At 44.3% G+C, this 27,460-nt stretch overlaps 1 protein-coding gene across 1 annotated transcript in view; it reads left to right on the forward strand.

Annotated features, from left to right (window-relative positions):
* The first annotated feature begins 19,351 nt into the window (after nt 1-19,351).
* The window catches only part of Adamts16 (ADAM metallopeptidase with thrombospondin type 1 motif 16), a 112,195-nt gene continuing 104,086 nt past the window's right edge, over nt 19,352-27,460 (forward strand). The window contains exons 1-3 of the mRNA XM_021652998.2: nt 19,352-19,827; nt 20,211-20,445; nt 20,551-20,653. Of these exons, the coding sequence (XP_021508673.1) occupies nt 20,386-20,445; nt 20,551-20,653 (163 nt within the window). The 5' untranslated portion in view covers nt 19,352-19,827; nt 20,211-20,385. The remainder of the gene's footprint in view (nt 19,828-20,210; nt 20,446-20,550; nt 20,654-27,460) is intronic.

Here is a 27,460-nt window from a genome sequence, read left to right on the forward strand (position 1 = left end):
TGAGGTTTTAAATTTGCCAGCTCGCCCTCACCACAATACCTGGTTTTGGAACAGATAGTAGAGCCATTTGCCTTGCAATCCCAATCTAGCATATAATTTCCTAAAGGAAAAATGAGCAGGTATAAATCCTCTGTGTAGGGGGTGGGATGGGGCCACGGGAGGAGGGCTGTTCTCCTTTTGTCCATGAACACAGTGCTGGACAATGCTAGGCTCTGCTTCCTTCAGTCAGCAGGAAGGGTTTGATCTCCTGCCCCAGGAGCCCACCTGGTTGGTCTAACCATGCATTTCTGAAATTTATTTGAACACAAATTGCTTTAATCAAGAAATGACTTTCAGGAGCCCACTGGGAGTATTGTAGATCTAAAGATTCCTTGTAGGAGGAACTTGGACACTGGTTATGAAGCTCAAAATCAGGAAATCTAAGATAAACAAACTCAACAAGGCATAAAAAATTCAAACAAGAGTAGGCACTTGCCAAAGCACGCTCACGTGAACAACTAAGCGGGAGGGCATCCCAGGAACAGAGAAGAGTTGGATCACCCGTCTTCTATGACTCCTGTCCCATAACTAAGTGCCCATCACTGACATTCAAGTCACTCCCAGGCAACCCAGGACATTCTCCAGAAACAAGAAGATTATTCCCCAGGAGAAGCCAACATTTTGCTCAAAATAAATATGCAAAGCTGAAAGACAAGCTGGCGAGTGCTGATGTTTTGATTGGTTGTATTATTTATTTCACTGAAAGGAAGCCTGGATGTTAGCACAATGGTTCCTTCTCAATTCTCCATTTATTAGCACAAGAATAAAAATAAAATAGCAAGTTTGAGCCATGTGTTTGGCACAACTCATTGGCAAAGACTTAGGCAGCATCAAGGAGACCTGCTTTTCACAATGATGATCCCTGGAAGAGCAGGAGGCCATTCTCAGAAAGCCATACTGCATCTTGCATTCTCCTTCATAGAACTATTCTCTTGACCATAACAAGCTTTGGGGGAAATTGAGGACAGTGGCTTTATTTGAGCTGGTTATATGCACAAAGAATTACAAAGGAGACTACCATTATTTGGGAAGACAGACATCGAACATCCTTTTTTTATTTAATTTATTTATTTTGGTTTACTTGAAAATGCTGGTTTTGAACAAACACATAAGCATTTTCAATATTGCCATACCGTGGCAATTTATAAACTTGTGTTCAATAGCTGAGTGTCAGAGACACCCCAACATTAATCCCTACAGTGCAATAGCAGCACTGAGTGGATGTTGGTTCCCACCCAATCAGCAGCTCTCTGTCAGGTTGGCTGCAGAGGAACTAGCTTGTTCTGAGATCTCTATAGTTCCCAGTGATGAGCTAGCCTTGGTCCTAGCAGTCCCAGAGTTAACTCTGCAGGAGTGAGGTGGGCATCTATCAGCTGAAAAGAAACTCAGTTTCCAGCATGCTCCACATGGGAGGCCCTAGAAGCCTTAGAAGGACCTTGAACAAACCTATAGTTACTCAGTGACAGGGTAGTCAATGGAACAGTGGGAAATGCCACTTGGGGTTAAAAATCACTCATGTAATGAGTAAATGATTGACTCAGCTTTGAGTAGTACCCATCTCTTGTGTATCCTAATGTTCTTGAACAAAATGAGACAGCTGTGGCTAAGATAGGAGGCTCTCTGTCCCAAGGTCTGTGCCAGAACCGGTATGTTGTGCCACATGCTTCCCTTCTCACATACTGGAGATTTCACTCTGTAGGCATCATTAAAATCCCACACATGCACTGGGGAGATGGCCCTACCATTAAAGTGTTTGATGTGCAAGTGTGAGGGCCAGAGTTTATAGGCCCATGAACCCATGGAAATGCCAGATGGAGGTGGTATTCACAAATTGCCAATGATGATCTTCCCATATTGATCCATGAATGTTAGTGCTTCTCACTGATGGCTGGGTCACAAACATTAATTCTGCACCTAGAACATAATATACAGATAGGTAATTGATCTAGGTAATTGATGGACAGAGCTCCCATTTGCAGCAGAGGTGTCCATGTATACCTAGAAGCCAGCTGATCCTTGGGTGACCTCTGAGAAGATCATCATGTGACTCTCCATGCCCTGCTACATAGAAAACGTTTGATGACACTGTCATCAAGAGAACAAGAGTGACAGACTAGAGCCCCTTTACAGACACAGCTCAAAAAGATCAAAGCTGAGTTCCTGGACTCAAGAAATCAAGGTGCCTCATTGCTGGGGCTTACTGCAAGCCATTTCATCAATGTGCATTTACTAGTCCTTCAGTAGACAGGACCTCTAAAAGGACCTTGGGAAAAAAGCACGCATGTCCTTCTGGGTGCCCATCAGCTGTGCCTTAACTCTGTGGCTATATGATTGGAGGCGTGGCCATTCAACTTCTGTGTGCATTGGTAGTTTGTAGTTTTGGCTTTGGGGAATTTTGAACACTCAGCCCCCTTTTCTAAGAAATTCTCCATGAAATCTATTTCTATATTTCAATAATTCTTAAAGATATTTTTGAGCCAGATTTAATGGTTTTAATTTAATTATTTTGTACTATGTAGCTTTCATATGCTTTTCCATGCTAGAAAAACACCCAATGATGCTGAAATTCAAACATCAAAGAGAAGAAAACTTGGGCCAACATTGTGAAGTGGCCATGTGCCAACATGAACTCAGAGTTCCATTTTCCAGGGGCAAGCTGGGCACAGCAGGGAGTGTGCAGATCAACTGGCCAGAAATTGGTTAGCAACTCACGCAAAGACCTTGCCTAGCTGTTTGTTCCTTGAATCTTTTCTAGCAATTTATTCTACACACACACACACACACACACATACACACACACACACACATACACACACTTACACACCCCTCTTAAAATTATCTCTATTTTCTTGTCAACAAATTTAAATTCAAATTTAAAAGATCATACTTTAAAATGGATCCTATTTAAACTTTCTTTTGCAAACTGTTTTGGCACTCTACTTAAGACAACAGGCAAATGACTTTCACTTATCTCAAGTAACTAGTTTGGAGGTGAGGAAAGGGTACTTAGGTGTATCCAACTTCAGCATGAAGTTTTGCTCATCTTTTACAGCAATTGTGAACTGATGGCTCCATCTCACAGAACCCAACCTCAACAAACCTACAAAACTAGCAAGGTGGTTCCATTCACCACCTCTACACACTGATAGTATCAGGGCTAGAAGGGGATGCCTTTTAGATTATAACAATGTTACTTTCAAATGTTGACATGTCACAACCTGGAATCACCTGGGGAGATAAGCTCAGCTGAGGAGTTACCTAAATCAGGTTGTCCTGTAGGGACATCTGTGAGTTATTGCCTTGGCTGTTAAATGATGTAATAAGTCCCAGTCCACTATGGGCGGCACCACTCCCTAAGCCGAGCCCTGAACAGTGTAAGAACAAAGAAAGCTAACATTCAAGTAAGTAGGCAGTGTGCTTGTTTATTTTATCTCTGCTCTTTATTAAGAGTGTAGTTATAAATTTAGGGTTTAACTTCCAAGTATTAATGGACTCTAATCTGGAGTTTTAAGCCAAATCCAAATATTCCTTTTTTTTTTTCAGGATTTTTTTTTTTTATCATAGTGACAGAATTGAAACCAGGGCACACATTTTTATGTCAATGTTTTAAAATGCTTTTTCCAGGGAACAGATGTTAAGACAAGAGTTCAAGTGCAGAGAGCTTGTGAGCAGATTGAAAGAAACACTGGCAGAGAAACCTGGAACACAGAGACAAGGCAAAGAAAGGCAGTGGGTGTTTGAGCCAAGAGATTCCCAGTTGGATGACTGAGTGAGCTCCAAGGGAATGCTGAATGTTTCTGTGGGGCCCATACCGCAGGGAATCCCCTCAGAAAGTGGGAGATCTGAGCAGCTGTCCTGCAGCACCCCATTCATCAGGTGCACATGTGACTTGCAGCACTGTACATGAGCGGTTACTGATAGATCAGGTACCAGGGCCACTGCTGCTCCACACGTGCATCTGTCCTGAGTGCTCTCCAGTTCTGCTGAAAACCAGCTGTTACCTGGCCAGTGGGGCGCTTGACTGCAGAGGCCAGCAGAGAACCATCGTCTGGCACTAGCCATGTCCTACTTAAGCTCTCCCCTGCCGGCTTCAGCTAAACAAGTCAACAGGACAAAAGCTTTGGGAGTTTACCAAGTGTGCCCAGTTCAGGGATACCCTGAAAGCAGGCTGGCTTTCATCTCCTGCTTGCTCCTTGGCAGGAACTACAGATTTTTAAAAGGCCAGGAAAGAGAAAAGCTCCAGACATTGTCGAGGCTTTAGGGGTGGTAGCTGGGAGGAACCACAGTCCTGTTCCTGCAGGGATTTGGTGACAGAGAGAAACACAGCTCTTTTTGGCACGGCACCCAGGCAGTGCCCTGGTTTCTGTTGTGGAAAACACAGGCCTGTGCCATTGTCTAACTAGAGGGAAACTCCTCCAGGACTACCAACCCCTGCCCTGCCGTCACCAGTACCACAGACCCTTTCGTTAACAATCTGGTTAATAAGGAGGTAACACTCATCACTATTAGATGTCACCATTCCCATAGCAGAAGTCATCAAACTGTAAATTTCCCATGGAGCACGTCTATACCAAAGCTGCCTGGACACGTGATTGGCAGACAGTGGATCTCTCCAACCCTGACACATTATGCCCTGCACTTAATCTCACTAAACAGCCAAAGAATCTATAGGGAGACTACACTACGGTGCCCAGCTGATAAGAAAGTCCAAAGAGCATAACAAATTATTACCACAGGAAGCACCTTTGAGACAAAGTCACTTAATAAGAAATTCATTCCATAAAAGTAGTGGACATATCTAGTCTACTAAATGTGCAAGTCTTAAGACACATGAGAACTGGTGGGGGGGGGGACAAGGAAAAAATGTCACTTACAAAATTAAAACTCACTGGTAACAGTTCCAAATAAATTCAGATTAAAAAAGATAAAAAACAATACAAAACAAAAACCTAAGGAGAGCAGTGTTATACTGTATACCTGTAATTCCAGAATTTGGGAGATTGAAGCCAGAACACTGCGACCTCTAAATCTTTCCACTCTTAAACTATACACAGCAAGACCCTGTCTGAGAAAATACACACACAATCACACAATACACACACACACACACACACACACAAGAATGATGTTAAAAACCCAATAGAATCTAACAAGATTTGGTTGAATGAAATTAAAAAAAAAAAAATTAAGCTGGGCACATTGGCACACACCTGTAATCCCATGAGCACTTAAGAAGGCAAGAAGCAGATGGATTTCTGAGTTCAAGGCCAGCCTCACCTACAATTGCTTTAGCAAGTCCAGGACAGTCAAGGCTACACACAGAACCCAGTCTTAGAGGGAAAAATACTATTTAAAAAAAAACACAATTTAAAAAAAGAAATTAAGAGAACTGCAGAATGTAAAAGAGAAAGTCAACAAGATGATTTGAGAAAGAACCAAATGGACACTTTTGAAATGAAGAACTTAAGACATCACATGAAATTTCTAGTTGGTGATGGTGTTTGAACAGATGGATGACAGTAGACAAACGGACACTCAAAAGAGAAATATGGAAGAATCAAACTATCCAATACCCCAAGTCACCAAAGGACACAAACATTCAAGTGGGAAGAAAAGGGAAACAAATAAGCAAAGAAACAACATCAACATTCTAAAAAGCTAGAAGAAACGCAACCAAATGAGAAGCTTAATCACTTACTTTCCAAAAAAAACCTTGAACATGAACAACAGTGGAGTAAATTACATAACACACAAATTTAACTATATAAATTTTATAAATAACTCAGTAGTGTGTTGCCAGAAAGAAAGCCAGCTTAACTGGAAAATCTCTCAGGCTAAATGTTAATGAAAAAAAAAAAAAGATTTTCCAAGAAAAATTTGATCCCAAAGTGAGCATTTGTAGCTACACTTAGAAGGTAACAAAGCAACTTCAAGGTGAAGCCATAAGAACAGCGCATAATCAATAATCAAAAGAGTGGATTCATTAAGACAGAACAGCTGTGAATCTACATGCATCTAACAACACAGATTTATAAATAAATAGCTCGAGACCTAAAAGGAGAAATATACAGCAACACAAGTAGTGGGAAACTTCAGTCCCCATCTACATCAATAGATTACATCATGCACACAAAGACAACCAACACAAATATCACAGTTCAACTATACTACACATTAAAACCGAGTAATAGATATTTGTGGAAAATTCCACTCAGTATCTGCAGAATACACATTCCAGCCCCTATCACACAGACCTAGCTCTAGAATAAACCACAGACTAGACCACAAAACGTGCCTTAGTAAATTCATAATACTGAAAATTCTACCATTTCTTTTTGGAACCAATAGGAAGAAACTAGTAAATGTATAAGAAGGGAAACTTCAGAAATCATACAAATACAAGAAGACGAAGCAGTATACATTTTAACGAACAAGTCATTGAGGGAGCCACAGGGGAAATTTAAAGTTTTCTTGTAATAAATGAAAATTGAGATACATTTCAAATGCTGCAGAATGCAACAAAATCAGCAGTAAATGAAATGAAAAGTGTACAGCACTGAGCATAAAGCAAAAAGAGACATCAAATTTCAACACCTCAGAAAATAAAAAATCTAATATGTAGAGGAGACAAATAATAAAACTCAGAGAAAATTAAATATCTAACATACAAAATATCCATAAATCAAAGTTGGTGCTTTGAAAATATAAATAATATTAACAAACTTTCACTTAAACTAACCAAGAAAAATATAGAGGATACCCTAGATAATAAAAAAGTGGAGACATTGCAGCTGACATTATGGAAGTGCAAAGGCTCGTTAAAGATGATGTTGAATAAGTAGATGGTAACAAACTAAAAAATATAGAATAGGATAAGTTTCTCTTCACATGCTACCTACCAAAATTGAACCAAGAATACAAAAAAAAAAAGAAAATAGAGAATGCAAAAAGAAAAGAAAAGGAAACCAGATTAGACTAATAAAATGCAATAACGAATTAGTAAGAAAAATTTATATATACATATAATGTTTGTATTAAATACCACACCATTCCTTCTCCTCCAATTCCTCTCTTTATCTTTCCCATAGGTTTCCCTCCCAACTTTATGTTCTTTAGCAAAAGAAAGAAAAAAAGGAAGGAAAAAAGAAAGAAAGAAAAAACAAAGAAAGAAAACATCAAGTTAGCACTGAATCTGTGTTCATGGGTGGAGGAGCAGCAGCTACAGTGTGGTAGCATTTGGAGGGCTGGATTCCTGGGGGTGGGGGAAACTTAGTCTCCCTTCTTCAGGTGCCATCAATTGCCAATGTCTTCTGGGGTTGTAACTCCTTAAGTCCCTCCCATCCATTCTGGAGTCCTGTGCAGGGCTGTTGGATGCAGTCTTACCTTCAATGAGCCCACGTGTGCAACTGGAAATGTTTCACTGAAGATGCACACAGCCTTAGGCTCTTATAGTCTTTCTGCGCTATCTTGATCCACGAGCCTTGAGGAGAAGCGATGTGATATAGAGATACCACTTAGAGCTGACCACTCCAGGGTCTCTTGTTCTACACTTTGGCCAGTTGTGGGTCTCTATTGAGCTCCATCTGCTACAAAAAGAAGCTTCTGCAAAGAGAGTTGAAAGATTCACTGATACATCAGAATAAAGACAAGAACATAAGGGCAGTTTATTACCATGTCCATTTAGCAAAAAGATAGTGCTAAGCTCTCCCCTAGGGCATACGACATAGCCGGCCATGAGGTTTTGACTCAGCCAACCATGGCGAGCCTGAGTTCTGTGTTGTGGAATGAGCTTTAAATCCAACCAGAATGTGGTTGGTTACTTCTGCAACATTTGTGTCACTATCCCTCCAGTGACATATCTTTCAAGTCCAGTAGATAGTATAGCTTTCAAGGATAAAGATGGCTGCAATATTATCAAATACTTACATTTCTTGGGCTAGAAGACCAAGATAAAGGTCCATCAGGGTTGTGGTGTCTGGTCTGGGTTTCTGACCTGGTTTTCAGAAGCTCACTATTCACTGCATGCTCAGCTCATGTACAGAAAGAGGGGAAGGTCTTCTTCCTGTTCACATGATACCTCCACCTGTATCTATTAAGACCAGTCCTCAGCACATCAATGAACTTTTATCAGCTCACACATCCTATATCAAAATATAGTTATACTAGTGAACTGCTCTTTAAAATACAAATTTTGGGAAATGCATTTAGTCCTTAGCATTCCACACTTGAATGTTCTAATGAATGTTCTTCTTGAATGTAAAACGCATTCGCTCCTTATCAATACTGCCCCCCAATATCAACCTCCCACAATATTGATCCTCAAGCATTAACCCTAAATTCTAACGCAACCTTACCGAAGTCAGAAATACATGAAAACCAAGAAACATCAATCTCTCGGGACTTTCCTCCATCCCAAGAGCAGAGTGCCCCAGCAGGAAGCACCATCAGAGCAGAGTTTCTGTCCAGGGCCCATGCTTGAGCCACAGTGAGTCTCTGTGTAAGCCTGTCCAACACGGGTAAGTGAGACAAGTTTTTCGGTTTAGGTAGAGCCAGTAAGGGGGTGTGGGGCTTAACCACCCCAGATTAGAGATCAGGCACCTTGTTCTCAGATAATCACTTGTCCAAGCTCACTTTGCTACAATGCCTCACGTTATACAATGGCAACAAACAATGTGTTAGTGAGATCCTGTAACACAGCCTTGCCATTTTTAACTCTTCTTACAGACATCTGAAAACTTATTGTCTGAGGCCAAATAACTAAATTAAGGAACAAAGAAACAACATGGAAGCTGACAGGCTATACCGCAACCATTATTTCACACAGTGTGGGTGTGTGGGGTTCTAATTGGGGAATCTAGCTTATCACATATAGTGTAATTACTAACTGTGCAGAGGAGCACCATTCATTTTTGTTGTTGTTGTTAAAACAGAATTTTAAATATCTAAAAGTACGGATGAACACAGGAGTGAAGGCCCACATGAAATTGGGTCTTACAATATGTGCAGAAGGTGATGAGGTAGATTGCTCCCCTCAAGGTTGTGTTTCTAGGAGAGACATGAATACACTGAGAAGCACTGAGTTTAAGTGTCCTCACAACCACTTTGGGAGGAAGAACGCCCTCCCATTGTGCCCTGCTTCACAGCCTCTCCCCTGCCTGGGAATTCCAGAATGTCCACTGAGAAATCATGGAATGTCCCAATGTGTCATCCTCGGGAATACTTGTTCTTCAAATGAATACCATGGGAAATCAACAGGGCTAGAAATAGGAGATAATATTTAAAAGACAAAAAAAAAAAAAAAAAAGACTTCAGTAAGCAGAAAATCTATGCATCACAACTATGTCTTCAGCAGTCCAAGGATGTAGGAGAACATTCTATAAAGGGGGGGGGGGGTAACATGACAAGATTCAAGGGCAAATCTCCAGACACTGATTCCTCATTGGCATTCACAGCAGTCAAAACCAGGAATCTCCCTTCTTTGCTGCCACTGGGGCATCCACACCTGCCCAGATGGAACCAGTGAGGACCGGTGTACAAGGAACAGCTGGGCCTTTGACAACTCCACTGTCAGTCACTACACCACACCTATGAGTCACTAACTTCTGCACACTCCACCTGTCAGTCATCCCACCTGCAAATCACTAACCTCTACCACTAATATGCACTCATTACTCACTAGGCCCCATCCACCTTACCAGCTGGTCATTAGCCTGTGCCCACTCCACTTGGTCACTAATCTCTACATGACAGATTTAAAACTGACAGCAATTTCCAGTGTGCATAGATGACATGGGACATAATTCATCCTCTGTATTTGAGTTCTCCACATGCTTCATTTGCTTGGTTAATTATAATAAATAGTCAAAGAAAGTCAAATTCAGTATAGTCTATTATAAGTGCATTTGTCACTTAACTTCAAACAAAATTCTCAGTCCCCACCAGGCAGCTCATTTTTCCTTCTAGTTCCTACTTGCTGAAGCTAGCAACTGAGCTGTGGGACTATTGGGGGGTAACCTGGCCAGGAGGGCCTGAAGTCCCCACAGATGCTCACTTCTCTGAGTTCTCTGGGCTCCTTAGGTAGTCACATACTTGTGTACCTGATAGCATGGGATTCACGGCTTAACAATTCACCGTGGCTCTCCCTCTATCCCAGGGCAGGCCCCGGTCCTGCCAGGCAACAGGAATTCTTTGTGCATCAGCCTAGGGTGTTTCCCTTCTCCAAGGTTTAGGCTGAGACCTGTGGATATTGCTCCTAGCCAGTGACATTTCAGCTGTTTAAATTTTTGAGGAAAATAGTCTCTTTCAGAAATTGAATTTTACCCAAGTGTGGTGACCTCACATCTGTAATCCCAGTATTTGTGAGGTTGAAGAGAGAAAAGGGTTGCCATGAATTTAGTCAGTCTTGGTGTCTCTCTCCTCTCCTCTGTCTTCCATCTCTCCTCTCCTCTGTCTTCCATCTCTCCTCTCCTCTCCTCTCCTCTCCTCTCCTCTCCTCTCCTCTCCTCTCCTCTCCTCTCCTCTCCTCTCCTCTCCTCTCCTCTCCTCTCCTCTCTTCTCCTCTCCTCTTCTCTCTCTCTCACACACACATACACAAACATACACACACACACACACACACACACACAAACTTGTTGAGCAGTACTTTATGACCTGGATCTCAGCTCCAATACAGATACTTCCTGTTCCAAAACCTAGACTTTCTAAGCCCAGTACCAAAGACATTCTGCCCCAGCCTGTGGGTGCCAGGTGGCATCAGCAGGTGTGTCTGCTCATATTTGTACAGGACAACTGGTTTCAAAGGACTGTAGGGTCACTGTGGTCACCCCAGCCCATTGCACAGCTAGCGAGAGGTTTCCCAGGGATCAGTGGCCTAGGCTGAGGGCTCAGTGCCCTCATAGGCTGCTTCCTCTCCAGACCTCTCAAACTCCCACTTCGTGCTCCTGACTGAGGGCAAGACACTGTCTCTGCAGTAGACATCTTCCTACCTCACAAGGCCCCCAGGTCACAGTCCCACTTAATCCATCCCAAGATTGGACCCAATGGGAGCAGCCTGTGGACTCTGATTCCCAAAGCTGACTTTCTGTAGTGAGCACACACTTTGTTTCTCGGCCTCTGTCAGGTACACTGCTCTCAGATATATATATATATATATATATATATATATATATATATATATATATACAATTTTATGGCCACAAGGGTGAAGAAGAAAATAAATGTCAGTCTTTTTGACATAGATGTGAATAAGGACTCATGACTCCTTATTGGTACCTGCCAGCTTTTGCTTGTAACAAAGCTGACTCACATCTCTGTCTGACTAGTCTTTCTAACCCAGTGTGGATGGTAGGGGGTGGCTCTAAGACCCATGCCTCAGAATGCTGGCAGGGTCTTGGAGCTCATACCCTCAGACCCTCTCTACAGGTTGTATGGGGTGGCTACAGATCAGGGCTGCCCCCCCAGGCATGCCTCCAGTCCCTTAGCCAGCACACAGAACTGCCCAGCAAGAATGCATTTACATTCACACTTAGAGGCTTTGGAGGTACACATTTCTATCTCAGCCAGAGATCCTAAAAGACAGTTCATAAAACACAATTACCACTTCCTAGTGCAATGAGTTCAATGATTGAATAACGGGGCTAAGGAAATTGGTCCCTCCTCCCAAAACCCATGAACTCTAATTAATTTTCTTGGCAGACATACTGAGGTAAAGACCTTGGGAGAGAAATATCATAGTTGGTTTTCTGTATAGGCACAGTACACAACCACAGATACTCCTACGAAAGAGAGTGAGACAGAAGGATCTGGCCCTAAACCAAAAAATGCTGATGGCCTCTGGGCACTATAAGAGGCAACAGACAAGATTTTTCTGGAACCTCTGGGGACACTTCTATTTCCATGAAATGACCCTTTTTGAACATCTGGCTTCTAGAAGTGCTAGGGAATGGAGGGTTAGCTCTCACATCCACAGAGTGCATCATCACTGCATTCCTGGAAAACACGGGTGTATAGGCACAGCTCATGTAGTCCTCTGAATAACTGCGTGAGCTATCCCCATGCCCAGCAGTGCTCACACTAACACACATGATAAAGTCTACTGCCTTCTGCCTGTCATGGAAGCAGTTTGAGGTCAGCCTGAGAGACCGTCAGCCTTTCCTCTTTATGTATAACACTTTATTATTTAGTTGAGACTATCATGCATACTACATATTTTTATCATTTTCAACTTTACTCCTCCCCTAACTCCTTCCAGATTCACACACACACACACACACACACACACACACACACACACACCCCAAAAACAAACAAACAAACAAGTCTAGTTTGTAGAATAATTCCACCAGGCTGTCAATTGAGAATTTCATAATTTAACGCTTTTAGTTCTGTAGGACATCAAGGGACAGTCAAAATAAACTACTGAAAAGCAGAAACCGGATGGACACTAGCTGTGAACACTGAGGTTCCCACTGAACCTGTCCAGGGCATTAGGCCCAGCATAGCTGTTGGCTTGTGACAAGTTATCCACTCTGAAAATGACTGAGTTTCCCACCATGCTTCCCAGCAAGTAGAGCTGACTCTCCTCCTCCTCACTTCTGAGACTCTGCTGGGCCTTGTCTTCACTTGCTGACGGTGTTTGTGATGACACATGTCAGGGAGGTGGGCCACACGACCCAACAGCTCTGCCGTGCACTTTCCTGTCTGCAGCTGTACAGATGCCAGAGTCTGTTCCAGAGATGCAGTCTTCATTCTTCAACAGTCCGTGGAGCCATTTCCCATGTAAGCCAATTGTTTGGTGGCAACACTCAGAGAGAAGGAAAGTCTCCTCTTGGCTATGTCTCCACTCATCTGATATGACCCCCTTGTTGCCCAGTTCACTTATTTTCAAATTACATGTAATGCTTTTGTTGAAAATATCCCATGTTTAAGAACTGAAGTTGTTTTACATAGAGAGAGAAGATGTAGGGAAAGAGAAGGAGAGGGAGATTGGAGGGGCAGAGAGGGAGGAGATAGGGAGGGGGAGAGAGAGAGAGTCTGTCTCAGGAAGATCTCCTGCTCACAGCAAATTCTGGGATTTTGGTGTGAGCACTATGCTTGTCCATGGATTCTATTTTTATCATGCACATTATAGAGATGAGAAATGAAGATTCTGCCAGGGATATATACTGTCCTACATTTTCTTATATTTACCTAACAAATATAAATTAACAGCATTATGTAACAGTTTTCTTATGCTTACTTAACAAATATAAATTAATTTAATTTAATATTACTTAACAATATCTCCCTTTTGCAGTAGACAGGTATTTGGAATATATGATCACATTCTACTTCTAAACAAAACCTAAGACCTTTGGAATCACATGGACTCTGCCTCATGAATGAGACCCAATGGTGTTTAAGCCCCTTCTGTCCTGGTCGCTGCCCTCTCATTTTGTTTCCTAGTTTGCTGTCCTGTGTTTTATTACCAAATAACATCTTCAAGCTTCCAGATCTTATGTATTCTCTTCATCTTCATTACTTACTTTGGGGAGTTATTCCCAAATACAGGGTAGAAGGATGGACTTAACTGAGATCACACCAGGGAGAGACACTGTGGCTTAATACTGTTCCTTAATATTAATGTTAATTTTAATAAGATGATTTTAGGCAGTTTCTCATGTTCTTAATCTTCATAATGCAGATTGTCAGTAGAATTTGACTTCTCTGCCCTCTCTTCCCTTTCTGAGCCTTCAAAGTGCTATAGAAAATACTAAACACACTATCTTATTAACTCACAAATGCATATGTACTATGATTATTTTAGTAATTTCCTGGCCATTTTAGGGTTTTATTAGGATCTACATTCCCAGTTTATTTCTCATTATTCCTCATTTAACGTTATTTCTCCCCAACAACAAACATGTACATTTGTATAATAATGGCTCCCTCTCAGTTGGAGGAATGGATACAGAAATTGTGGTACATCTACACAGTGGAAAATTACTCAGCAATAATTAAAAAAAAAAAAAGGAAATCATGAAATTTACAGGTAAATGGTGGGAACTGGAAAAGATCATCTTGAGTGGGGTATCCCAGAAGCAGAAAGACACACAGGGTATATACTCACTCATAAGTGGACATTAGACATATAATATAGGATAAACATACTAAAATCTGTACACCTAAGGAGCTAATCAAGAAGGAGCACTCTGGCTGAGATGCTTAATCCCTGTTCAGAAAGGCAAAGGGGATGGACACCAGAGGAGGGAGAAAACAAAGGACAGGACAGGAACCTACCACAGAGGGCCTCTGAAAGGCTCTACCCTGCAGGGTATCGAGGCAGATGCTGAGACTCATAGCTAAACTTTGGGCAGAGTGCAGGGAATCTTATGAAAGAAGGGAGAGATAATAAGACCTGGAGAGGACAGGAGCTCCACAAGAAGAGCAATAGATCCAAAACGTTTGGGCATAGGGGTCTTTTCTGAGACTGATACTCCAGCCAAGGACCACTCAAGAAGATGGCCTGGAACCCCTGTACGAGGTAGCCCATGGCAGTTCAGTATTCAAGTGGGTTCCATAGTAATGGGGACAGGGACTGTCTCTGACAGGAACTGATTGGCCTGTTCTTTGATCACCTCCCATTGAGTGGGGAGCAGCCTTACCAGGCCACAGAAGACAATGCAGCCAGTCCTGAGGAGATCTGATAGGGTAGGATCAGAGGGAAGGGGAGGAGGACCTCCCTTAGCAGTGGACTGGGGGAGGGGCACAGATGGGGAAAAGGGAGGGAGGATGGAATTGGGAGGGGAGAAGGGAGGGAGCTACAGGGGAGATACAAAGTAAATAAACTATAATTAATAAAAATAAAAATAAATTTAAAGAAAAATAATGGCTCCCAAAATGGAGGGCCAGGATCTGAGTATAGAGTGTGAGCTTGTGATGTCCCTGGCAAGAGTAATGCCAAGACCCTCACCAGTCTGAAAGGTGCAGACTCAAAGCTGCTGGAGAGCCCTCTGAGAATCAAATCTGACCAACACATGGCTGATAAACAAAGCAATGAAACTGCATTTCCATCCAAGTTTCTCTCCATCAGAGGAGGCGTCCGGAGCAACAGTGGCCCCTCTTGCAAGAAAAGCATTATGCTCTGGAATTTTTCATTCTGAGCCATGTTATTGGTGGTTGGGATGGAAATAAATTACCCAATATGCAGTGTTTACCCACACTGTCCCAGAAACAACTACAGTGCTTCAAAATATGCATTGACAAGTATGTGGAGAGGAACTGTTTGCCTCCCCACTGGTTTGTTTGCTCACTGAGGAAAGGTCCTTCATTAGAGACTCTCGTTAAGTACCTCAATACTTCTACTTAGTGATCCTAGAACTTAGGAGGCTAAAGTAGAATTGCTGTGTGAGTTTGAGGCCAGCCTGAAGCCATATAGTAAGTTATAGGCCAACTTGCACTATAGAGAACATCTCAAAATAATTTAAAAAAAATAAAGATTGCAAATATTCATAAAAGAAATCCCTTTCTAGGAAATATACATTCTAAAAATGTATATTTTAAATGGTTTCAAGAAGAAGAAAGACACTCAGCCTAGTGGTACATGCCTGAAATCTCAGCACTTGGGAGACTGCAGAAGGAATGTAATGAGATTTGAGACATCTGAGGCCACAAAGCAAGGCCCTATCTCATAAGAGAATAAAATAAAAAGGAGGTAGAAGTGGAGAAAGAAAGAGTGTGTGGGGAAGAAGAAAGAAAGAAGAAGAGAGAGAAAAGGAGAAAGAACAAAGGAAAGAAAAGAAGGAAGGAAGAAAGGAGAGAAAAGGAGAAAGAACAAAGGAAAGAAAGAGAGAGAGGGAGGGAAAGAGAGAGAAAGAAAGAAAGGAAGGAAGGAAGGAAGGAAGGAAGGAAGGAAGGAAGGAAGGAAGAAGGGAGGGAAGGAGGGAGGGAGGGAGGGAGGGAGGGAGGGAGGGAGGAAAGGAGGGAGGGAGGAAAAGAAGGAGAGAAAGAAGGAGGGAGGATGTAGATAATTTTAACTCCTCATAGACTCTGTCACTCAACAAGGTTCCGTTTGACACACCAAGACGCCAACATGTGCTGAGGTGAGGTTGGGGCACAATTCAGCCCCCAGCATTGATCTGCCGCCTTCCAACAACTGGAGGAAATGAAGGTCCTCCAGCTACCCCTGGAGAAGGTTACTGAAGGTGAATAGGAAGCCTGACTTTAATGGAGTTACTGCAGCCCTGTTGGAGTGATACCAATCTGTCGGTGGCCTGAACCTAGTCAAACACAGAAAACACTCTGAAGGCTAGTCCACATCCCAGGTCACTGAGTGGGTGGCATGGTACTATGGTTTGAATGTGAAGTGTACCTTCAGGCTTGTGTTTTGAGCACTAACAGGTGGTTCTATCTTGAGCTGTTGAATCTTTAAGAGGTGGATCTCAGATAACAGAAGCAGGGTCCTGGAGAAGGCCTATGATGGTAACAGTTGCCCCAGCCCCAGCCTTTGTTCTTTGCTTCCTGGTCCACAGGACACAAACAAGCTACTGCCTATGTCCCTGTCAGCACACACAAATGGGCTATGCTTTGCTTCTCACCCTGAGGGACTGTGACCCCCTGAACTGTGGACCCAAATCAGTCTCTTCTCCTTTGAGTTGCTGGGTCCTAAAGGAGTGAATACAAAAACAAATGGAGAAGAGTAGCACCGATATACACCTGTTCATAGATGAGGCTTTTAAAAAATCGTGTCATGATGGAGGCAAACAGAGCCACATTCCTCTATCCCTTTCTTCACATCACCTTGAAGCTTCAATGAAAAGCCATTGGGTGTATTCCCCTGCATCAGGGCAGCCTGTGGGAACTGCTCGGTCAGCAGAATGTGGCATAGCGGCTGTCTGGCAGTCTCAGACTGAGACCTCTCCAGTTTCTCATGCAGCTGCTCCCAGAGCAGCCACTGTGACAACACTCCTATGCCAGCCTGCAGCACAAAACCAGGACCACAGCCCAAAGGGAAACGCAAGAGAACAAGCCAGACGTCCTCTCACGGGGCATCTTTTTCACATTCTGACAGCTTCCTGTGTGGCAGCAGCTGATTGGCAGCCCAGATTCCCCAATTGCTGTTACCTCTGGAATAAAGCAGGTCAGCTAAAGGCCCTGCTTTGACAGACCATCTGGCCTGGCTTAGAAGACCACAGGCTGGGTTTTCACCCTCAAGGTGTCTGAGGGATAGCTCCTGTAGCAGGAGAGTAAGGACATCACTGCAGCGGCACACAGAACATTTCATATGTGATAGAGGCTATCACAAGTCATGATGAAAAATTAGTACAATAACTAAGGTGGGCCTGGAAGAGAAAATGCAGGGGGTACAGGAAAGAGAAAGAACCCCATAATCGGGGATCTGACTGAAGCCTCTTGCCAGCTGGGTTTCAACAATGGCTGTACAGTGAATGTTTGTGGTCAAGGTTGCCAACATGGACAATACTCCTTTCATATAAAGATATTTCCAACATAAATATTAAGATAGCAATGAATCACACTCAATGCCTGAGCATATATGACCTTGAGTGTGACCTTACTCCTTTCCCAGATTTTTTTTAAGAATCTCACAAATAAAATGTTACACTGAATACACCCTAACTTCCTGTACACCCTTTGTGATGTAGCATTTTACCTTGTCAGCTATACTTCTATACTGCCCCATGCTCGTTCGGGACCACTCTGTGAATTCATCTAACTCCTAACAGGCCTTTAAAGATAACTCCAGGACCCATCAAACTCAACATCACTAATATAAAGACAATGGAATATTACCCTCATTGGCAACATGATTCTGAGCATGTCCTATTCTTCCACCACTTAAATCTGTGTGTGTGTGTGTGTATGTATGTATTTTTTTTAAAAAAAGACTCTTTAATAAACTCTAATTCTACTTCATGCTCTAATTCAAAATTCCCTTCTGCAGTGATATCACAAATCCCAGCATCACCTGAGTGGAGGTCTCCGACAGTGCTGCTGAGCTGTATCTCCTATTGCACCATTGCTTACATAACTAAAAAATGATATACTTTTCATAGAAACATTTATAGATTGAACAATGTGCAATTACTATATAGTAATAGTGTAGCTATGCGAAGGTAGCATCCCACTGTGTAAATTGTTATTATTATCAGAGGCCAGATTTCACATTTTTAGTAAGAGAAGGCGATCTCAGGTACAGTTTTGATCTCAGCAACAGATACTCTAACTAAGACAATGGGTATAAACATAAAAATGTAGAAGTCATCTTGACGATATATCCATTTAGCAGCTGTAGAACTCTAACCTCGCCGACTGTGAGCTTTGACCAGGTTTGTACTCTCAGGTATGATTTCCACCTATGTAGTGGACCTAAAATCCAACAAGAAAGCATTTTGTTATCCCCATAGCAGTCATACCACTATTGTACCAGTGGGTAATTCTTGCCTGGCAGATTGGTATTGTGAACTCACAGCACCAGTGGCTGCTTGCATGAAACCTTCTGAGACTTCTCCCATCAAACTTCCATCACAGACAAACCTTATCAGCCCCTGCTCTCCCATAGAGACCACAAATAATTAAAGATTGCAGGAGTAGAAAGTCATATTCCTCAGTGACATCACCACTGGTACATTGCCCATGCTTCAGTAATTAAACTTCATGTTCATTCAGGAAGCCCCAATTAAATGCAGTGGCACACACAGACACACACACATGAGAGGGGGGCCTTAGGGGGGGAGAGTTGGGAACAAGAGAAATCCGGTGGAACAAAGAGGGGATAAGAGAAGATAATGGGGGCTTTTATAAAAGAACATAGAATATGTGCATAGAATTATAAAACAATGAAATAATAAAACACAAAACTGTACTCTTTGAAGATTTTTTTTCATGTGAGGGAGATCAACTAAGAGAGAGAAAAGGAGAGGAGCAGGAGAGAGGACTGGAGGTACGCATAGGCAAATACACCTGCTAATCTCAGCCCTGCCTTGCCCTTTCTGACATGTAGGACACTTTAGGCCTATAAAGGGACATTCTGGGTCCTCTCAGCTCCATGTAGACTTGGGTGATCATCCTGTAAACCACAGCCGCTACTGTGCTATCTTCTTCTCAGCCTTGCAAGCCAGGCAAGGTCTGTCCCACTGCAAATGGGGGGGGGGGGCCTGGAGCCACAGCTGCACGGGAGGCCTGGAACCCAAGAGTAGCGGAAGGTAGGTGGAGGGCAGCTTTTGGGGTGGGCAGCCATTGGCAGTCACACATGTGTCAACATCTACCTGTGCACTCGGCTCTCTATGTACCTGTACCCACAATGCAGCAGACACTCTTGCTCATACTCAAAAACATACTCAGGTCATGGATGGACCAGAACACAGGCCTGGAAGGAGCATTCACTGGTTGCCTTCGATGGACCTGATCTGTCTAGGTTGGGGCCCTTAGACTTCCTAGTAGGATGCCCTTGGAACCCAGTGACACCTGCTCTCCCAACAGGCCAGCCAAAGCTGGCCTCTCCCACCAGGCTAAGGCGAACCTGCGATGAGCCATTACTGCCCACTGCCAAGCTAGAGACGTGGGAAATTCAGCTCCTCAATGGCCAGTCCTGTCCCCGCCCCAGCGCCCTGCCTTCCCTCCATTCACCATTTAACTTCACATGCCCCAGGACAACTAAGGACTCACATTCATCCATGAGATCCGCTCTTCCCTGCACATCCCCAACAGAAGGGAAGCAGGCTCCAGAGCGGCTATGGTCAGGGGAGGACTGAGACCAACAAACGCCCTGCTCCTACGCTGCCACTCTTGCTGGTCGGTGAGAAGTCCCACAGTGGTGGCATAGCACTTGGGAGAGCCACACCGGGACGGTTGCCCACAAGAGCGCAGGGGTGGGTGGGCAGATACCACTGCGTCCTGGCCCACAGCAAGCTCGCACGCAGGTGGACAAAAGACCCTTCTGGTAGGTTGTGGGTGTGAAGGGTGCTGGATCCTCACTAAGGGTCTCTCGTTGCTTGATCATTTCTCCCCGCCACTCCTCCCGACCCTCCTCCTCCCTGCTTTACTCCCTTCTCTCTGCTCCCCTCCCCTCTCCCTTGCCCTCCCTCGCCCTGCCCTCTCCTTCCCTGCCCTCTCTCCTGCTGTCCCATGCTTGCTCCGCCGCCCCCGCCACCACTGCCACTCCACCCCCGGTTCAGAGCGAAGCTGCAGTGAGAACTGGTGTGCGTGGTGGAGTCGCTGCCTGGAGCCCTTCCTTCTGCCGGTCGGATCCTGATCCTCTGCACCCGTACATACCCCTTGCACCCCGGGACTACCCAGTGACCCAGCCTAGACCGCTGAGCGGAGCGCTGCGAGCCCCCGGGGCAGCAGGCCATGGAGCCCCGTGGTTGCACAGCGCTCTGGGTGCTGCTGCTGGCGCAAGTCAGTGAGCAGGTGAGTCGCGCTAGGGCCGGCTAATCTCTGAAAGCAGGAAGTGCCTTCCGCCCGCGGAGCTCTGCAGTCCCTGCATTCTCGCTGAGGTGTCTTCACTTTTTCTAGCAGACACCCGCGTGCGCCCTGAGGTCCGCAGCTGCAGCTTCTGAGAGCCCGGGAGAGCCGCCTTCTCCGTCACCCACCGGCTCGGGCTGGCTGGAAAGCGGAGGTAAGTCCGGGAGGTGGGGGCTCTCGAACCCTCATAGGTAAGCGGCCAGCAAAACCTGCCGCTGGTGTGCAAGCCCCTGGGGGCTCAGAACGCCAAGAGCTTTGAAAATGCGATCTTGCTCTTTCTTTACATCGGGAGCTCATGCTCTCGAATGACTTCCCACCAATGTCTGAATCGTTTTTTCTGGTAAAAGGCAATGATTTGCCAGAATTCCATTGGAGAAAGGTTGACATATCTGAAGGTAGAAGACTCTAGGTCACTCCATACATTAACAATGAGCGCATCGTTGACACGTACTCCAAACCTACCACACACAGCACAGCCCACGCCAGCGTCTTCCTCCGCTTTCCTTCACACTGAAGTCTTCCCCACCTTCGATTGTCACAGGAGGAGACAGAAGGCGACCTCCCTAGCACAGGGGCCATCCCAGGGCACGGTAATGCTGTGTCTTGGGACTCCTTGGCCATGAACTAGAATGGGAGTCTTCTGCAAGGTACAGCCACCTCAGTAATTCAGTGGTGGCCCCGCGTGAGGTGTCCTAGCCATGACGCCTGGGGACCAAGAGAGCAGGCTAGCGCGTTTGGTAAGAGGCTCTTTTCGCGCTGGGTCCGCGGCAGAGGCAGGACTTTACTCACCGGCTCCTTTCCTGGGATGAATTAGCAGGACCGGCGGATTTTCAGAAAACGTACACGATTGAAGAACTGACACTTCGGAAGTCCTCGTTGTCGTTTTGTTTTGTTTTGTTTTTTCATCATGATAAATTACAAGAACTGAATTCCTCCTACTGAATTACCGAACGCTGGGGTAGTTAGGAAGTTTGGCAGTACGAGTCTCGACCATAGGACTCTGTGCGCCACTGGAGGGCGCCAGACGCAAGCTGTACAGTGCGGTTGGCTTGCGCTGCCCACCTGCTCTGGCGTCTCCACCATGCTCCTGCTCCCCTTCGCTTTCCGCAGCTTCACGACTACAGAGGTGTTAATGCTCTAGCTTTAGACTCACTCTACTTTCAGAACAAACTCACGAAAATTCCATGGGGACTCGTGACATTTTCGACATTGATTTATTGTGTGTGTAGGGTGCAGGGCGCTGGGGAGGTCGGAGGACCGCTTATAGGAGTCCAGGGATCACACCGGGTTGTCAGGCGTTGTCAGAGCGGGTCCAGCAGCCCAGCTATCCCACTCGGGGCATGTTTATTGCATTAATGAAGTGTTATCGGAGATGATAACATTATAGGCAGAACGCTGTTCAGGAAGAGAAGACAAGCTTAGTGCCTGAGGCCGCAGGCTTCTCAGTGTCCCGCATCTCAGTTCTGGATCCCAGGGGCAGTGTTTCCTCCGCAGACACTTAACACACCTGACGCCTGAGTGTGCACCGAGGGTGTGAATAATTGCCAGGATGGTGCTGACTTTGTGGAGGCAGGATATGTACACACACACACAGCGCTGTCACTCCTACTTATCATAAGACACAGTGAGAGAGTGGTCAACAGTCACAGCAGAGGCAACAGCAGAGCAACAGGGCTCAGAAGACTCTGTCACCTTGTGGTCTGCATATGGTGAATGGCCCCGTCTCCATGATACAAGCTGGTTTTTTGTGTTTTTTGTTTTTTTTTTTTTTTGGGGGGGAGGGGTTGAAGACAGGGTTTTTCTGTGCAACCTTGACTGTCCTGGACTCGCTTGAACTCACAAAGATCCACCTGCCTCTGCCTCCCCAAGTGCTGGGACTACAAGTGTGTGGCATCACACTAGACTCAAATTATTTTTTAATTAACTCTTTTGGCATGTGAGTTTGGCCTCATGTGAGACTGTAGGGTTCTTGTTGTTTTGCTACAGTGGGAAAGAGAGCCTCACATAACCCTTGAGGCAATGATAGATTACTAAACTGAGATAAATTTGATTATCAAACACGAATGCATCAACTTACCTTTTGATGACTCTTTATTGCTTTTTTATTTTTTGATCCCTCAATAGTTTTTCTCCATATTTATCCTTGTAATAACATCCATAGTTCTGTCTAAGGGCATAGCACGGATTTTTAGCTTTTAACAAACCTTGGGCTTTCAGATCTCAAGGCAAAGTTCAGAAGTTCTTTAGACTTCTAACTAGGGGCTAGAGAGATGGCTCAGACACTAAGAGTGCTTACTGTTTTTCCAGAGGGCCTGAGCTTGGTGCTCAGCACCTAGGAGGCTCTCAGCTTGCCCCTAGCTTCAGCTCCAGAGAATCTGTCAGTTCTCTGTTGGCTCCTGCACACCTGCCCCCACCCCACACACACATGGACATACACACACAGACATCATTTTAAAAAACCACTTCATTTAACTGACATAAAGGATGCATGTCTGTGCCTGTGTATTCCAGGTTTGCAGCGACTTACATTCAGACGTAACCTTAGACAGAGCAGGTCCAGACTGTGCTCATGAGTGTTTGGGAACTGAGGCAGGGCTTGGAGGTATGACTTGTGGCATGTATTAACTCCTGTCATGTATTAACTCTACCATGGCCATTTTCAAAAAGCCTGTGTGAACAGAAGTGAGGACTGGGTATTCCAGATTGGCCCTTATGGGCTGGTCTTTGCAGGCCCCTCCACTATTGGGTGGTCCCTGCGTACCTGACACATTCACTGATATCCTCAAACTTCTCCCCATCATTTCCAAACAGAAGCCTTCTCAGACTCCAGGCTGTGCCTAAGAAGACTCTGCTTTTCTGAAGAGTAAGGGAGGGGAGTTAGGGGAAGAGGGAGAAAGGGTGGGACCTGGTAGAGAGGAGGGAGGTCGCCACAATGTAAAGTGAATTAAAAAAGAAAGAAAGGAAAACCTCTTGTAAAACAAAAAAAAAAAAAGAAAGAAAGAAAAAGATAAAGGAAAAAGTAACCTCTTGTAATCAAGCCACTGTGAGTTCTGAGTCAGGAAGTCCTCTCTGAACTTTTTCTCATCTGCAAAGTAAAGGTCTTATTTAGAGGATTATCAAACTGCAGGGATCTTGCTCTTTTTTAAATCACAAGTCATTGGTTTGGAGAGCAGTAATCTTAAGACATTAAACATTAAGTTAGGTTATGGCTTTCAGCTTACTGCAGTTATTCTTTGACTTCGCTGGTCCAGCAAGTGTGGTAGGATGCTTGTCTTCTGAGCTCATTTCCCTGCCATCTCCAGCCCTGACCTATTCACATCATTTGCAAGGATTTGATTCTAGGCATGACTCTCTTGATAAAAATCAAGGCTTCTCAGCCCTGTCAGGAATGATACTTGGCTCCTGCTGGACTGGACTGGGGATGCTCAATGTCCACCAGCAGGATGCAGGAGCAGGAGTCTCCTTTCCCCCTTTGGAACAACAAAAGTCATCTCTGCAGAGATCAGAGCACTTTTCTGGGGAAAACAGTCTTGCTGAGACCACTGTGCTACCTGGCCATAGCAAGGCACTTTATCAAGGTCCTGCACACAGCCTCTCCTGAGAGATGGTACCGAACTCTTCAGAGAGTTCAATAAATATGGCGGAGTGAATTGTATTAAAAATAATTATTAAATATCAAAGTGCTCAAAACCCACAATGTAAAGGTTTGGAGCATTCAAAAACCCATGATGCTGAAGTTATTGGCCCACAGTGTTTATAGCAGGGTCCCCTGAATGTCTTTTCTAAGTTCCTTGGTGTCACACTGGCCATTAAATCATCTCCAGCGAGAGTGTTTGCAAATGTTTATCAATGCTGCACAGCAGGCCATTCGCTCCAGGCAACCGGGTATCAGACATTTATCAAAGAAATACTTGTGTATAAAGGAAATTATCAATAGTTACTGGACACAATTAATAGTATATGCACATACTATTCTCCAATAAAATGTTATCTCTCCTTCAAAATAAAGGTCACAGAATATAGGCTATATTGGGAGGTTATTTACGATATTGGCACCCACTTCCTTATTCACTGGTTGGGATACATTTATTTTATTGCTATTGGGCTTCATAAGGACATTTGAACATGAGTGTACCATGTACTACGACACATCTACTCTCCCACCTTCTCCTTTCTCCCACCTCTGCCTCCCACCATTCTCATTCATTGTTCCAGATAGTCTCACTTCTAACTTAAGCATTATATATATGTATATATATGTGTGTGTGTGTATATATATGTATATATGTGTGTATATATATGTATATATATGTATATATATATGTGTGTGTATATACATATGTGTGTATATATATGTGTGTGTATATATATACACACACATATATGTATATGATTCATACATATGTGCAAAATATAGGCTCTACAATAAGAGAAAAGATGATATATTTGTTTTTCTGGGTCTTGTTTTACTTAGTATGATGATCCATGGTTACATACATACATTGTCCCTCAAGCAAATGACTTGGCTATTTACCCCTTCTCCAGTGTGTGTGTGTGTGTGTGTGTGTGTGTGTGTGTGTGGTATGTATGTCTGTGTCTACCGATTTCCATATCTGTTCACCTGATGACCAACACCTAGGCTAAGTCTGTTACTTGGCTTCTGTGAGAAGTGTTCAGTGTCTCTATAGTATGTTGACTGAGCCCTCTAGGCACATACACAGCAGCGGTGTGTCTGGATGATATGGCCACAATCATCTTTTAGGTACAGTGAAGTTTACTGATTAGGCTAACAACGATTTGTGCCTCTTGCCTTTATCCCACTACCTCTGAAGAAGGGGAAAGGAGCTAGACATGATGTGGGAAACTCCCTCCTGAGGAGTCAGATGTGCTAACTAGTGATATGCCAGCAGACCTGCCTGACCCACAGTGCAGAGAGCAAGGGGGGTGTCACCCTAAGGAAAGCTCTTGGGGAACTACAAACCAGCAGTAGGAGGACAGAGTCTGCACCTACATTTCCTCAGACGGGCTGAGTGCCGCTGTGCATCCCTGTCCCCCTTCACCATGTTCCAGGTTGTCTGATCCCCACATTCCTACAGAAAATACTGTAGAAGCCAGTGTGTCTTACTGACCAAAGCTAAAGCACCTGCTCTGGTATGGATGCTAAGTCGCCTCCCAGAGCCTGCCGAGTCATCTGCCAGAGTGAACTTGCTGCCTCCCTAATCTACAAGTTGCTGCCCACCTGGCCAGGTGTTCCCACTTGTGTGGTGGGGCTAGGCCTACATAGATTAGGCTTGGAGCTGGAGAGAGACACAACCAAGCTTTGGACTTGAAGCAGAGGAGAATCGCAGGAGCAGAAGCCCTGGCCTACCCTCTGATATGTGGCAGGCTCCATAGTCTTGCTGTCTTCCTGCTCTTACCTAGCCATGGTTATCAACAGAAGAGTCTAAGCAGAGCACCCTGCCTCTAACCTCCAACCTTCCCTGCCTCTCCTAAACTCAGCCACAGGCCTTCTGTGGCATGTCACTGGCTGCTGTCCATGCTTTTCCTGTTTTAGCTGTCTATTTCTTGTCAGGACAGAATAACATCACATAGGAAAGTGCCTGGGCCCACTCAAACTGGGGATAGTTATCTGGATATTTCTCACATACAACCAAATAATACCTTACACATGAGTCTGAAAAGTGTGTCTACTCATGCTGAATCAGAAGAGAAACCCTGATTACCAACCTGGAGCTACTCTTAAGAGTCTGTTGATAATCCAGGGAGGAAACGTGTTTAGAATGTTGGAATCAGTAAAACTCCAAAGGCACTGATGACCTGATGCACTGTCAGGCTGGATAGATCCCTCTAGTCCCCATGTATGGAATGATGTGCTTTGCAAAGACACCTACAGTAAGCTCAAAAACACCTGACACCATGCTGGCATGTTGTGTGTAGTAATTAGAAAAAAAATATACAGGCACAAAGACCAGCCAACACTCATATAAAATTGGACACACATATACTCCACGCTTAATGAAATATTTCAATGACATAAATCAAGCTACCTATTCTCAAACTAAAATATTTTATTTTAACCTTGGCCTCGACAAAGCTACCTTGGCCACAGATCTCAGCTGATAACATGGCTGGGCAGCCAGCTGTGACCTTGATCTAGAAGCCCAGCCATTTCCTCCCAGAAGTAGCCATCCCTGGATTGTGGATACAGAGAAGATATTGTAAATGGTGGTAATGAACAGGAAAAGACATGGTTGTTATCTTAAAAAAATAAAAAGATTTCCCAGAATGGCAGAATCCATTTCAATATACACAGGAGCATGGTGGGGCTCAGAAACTCCCTCTCTGCCTTCTGAGGAGGCTGGTGATGCTGGGCGCAGTTCTAGAGGATTCTGTGGTTTTAGCCCTGTAAGTCTGACAGAGCGTTGGGGGTTTCTTCTGCTTTTTTTATGAATTGGTTTAGTCAAATGCTCTTCAGACTACAGAGTACTGTGGTCAGAACTGACCCAGAGATGTGCTACCAATGATGCCACAAAATCCCAGGTATACAAAAGGGAGAGTGGGGCAACAAGAAGGTTCAGGATGGAGAGTATGCGTGTCTCTGTATAACAATCTGTGAGTCCTGGGGTGTGTCAGCAGCCTGCACTTCCCCCTATGAGCCCAACGACTTCAGAATTAAATATACAGCAAGAATGTCCATCACATTCCTTGTCTTTGTTATTTTGATTATCATCCTTCAAGCCAAAACTTCTTGTCAGCTCAGTGAAGGTTTTTACACAAATCATAAAGTGCATGAAGAAAGGAATGCTTCACAACTTTCATAAAACATAAGACCACCTTTTCATTTCCACCCAGTAATAGATGGGGGCGGGGAGGGACCAACATGCATCCAGTCTCAAATTCGCTTGGGGAGATAAACAACAGAGCTAAATGAGGCAATGCTGGAAGCACACTTCAGATAAAT

Source organism: Meriones unguiculatus, chromosome 3 (assembly GCF_030254825.1).
Source record: "Meriones unguiculatus strain TT.TT164.6M chromosome 3, Bangor_MerUng_6.1, whole genome shotgun sequence".
Taxonomy (NCBI): Eukaryota; Metazoa; Chordata; class Mammalia; order Rodentia; family Muridae; genus Meriones; species Meriones unguiculatus.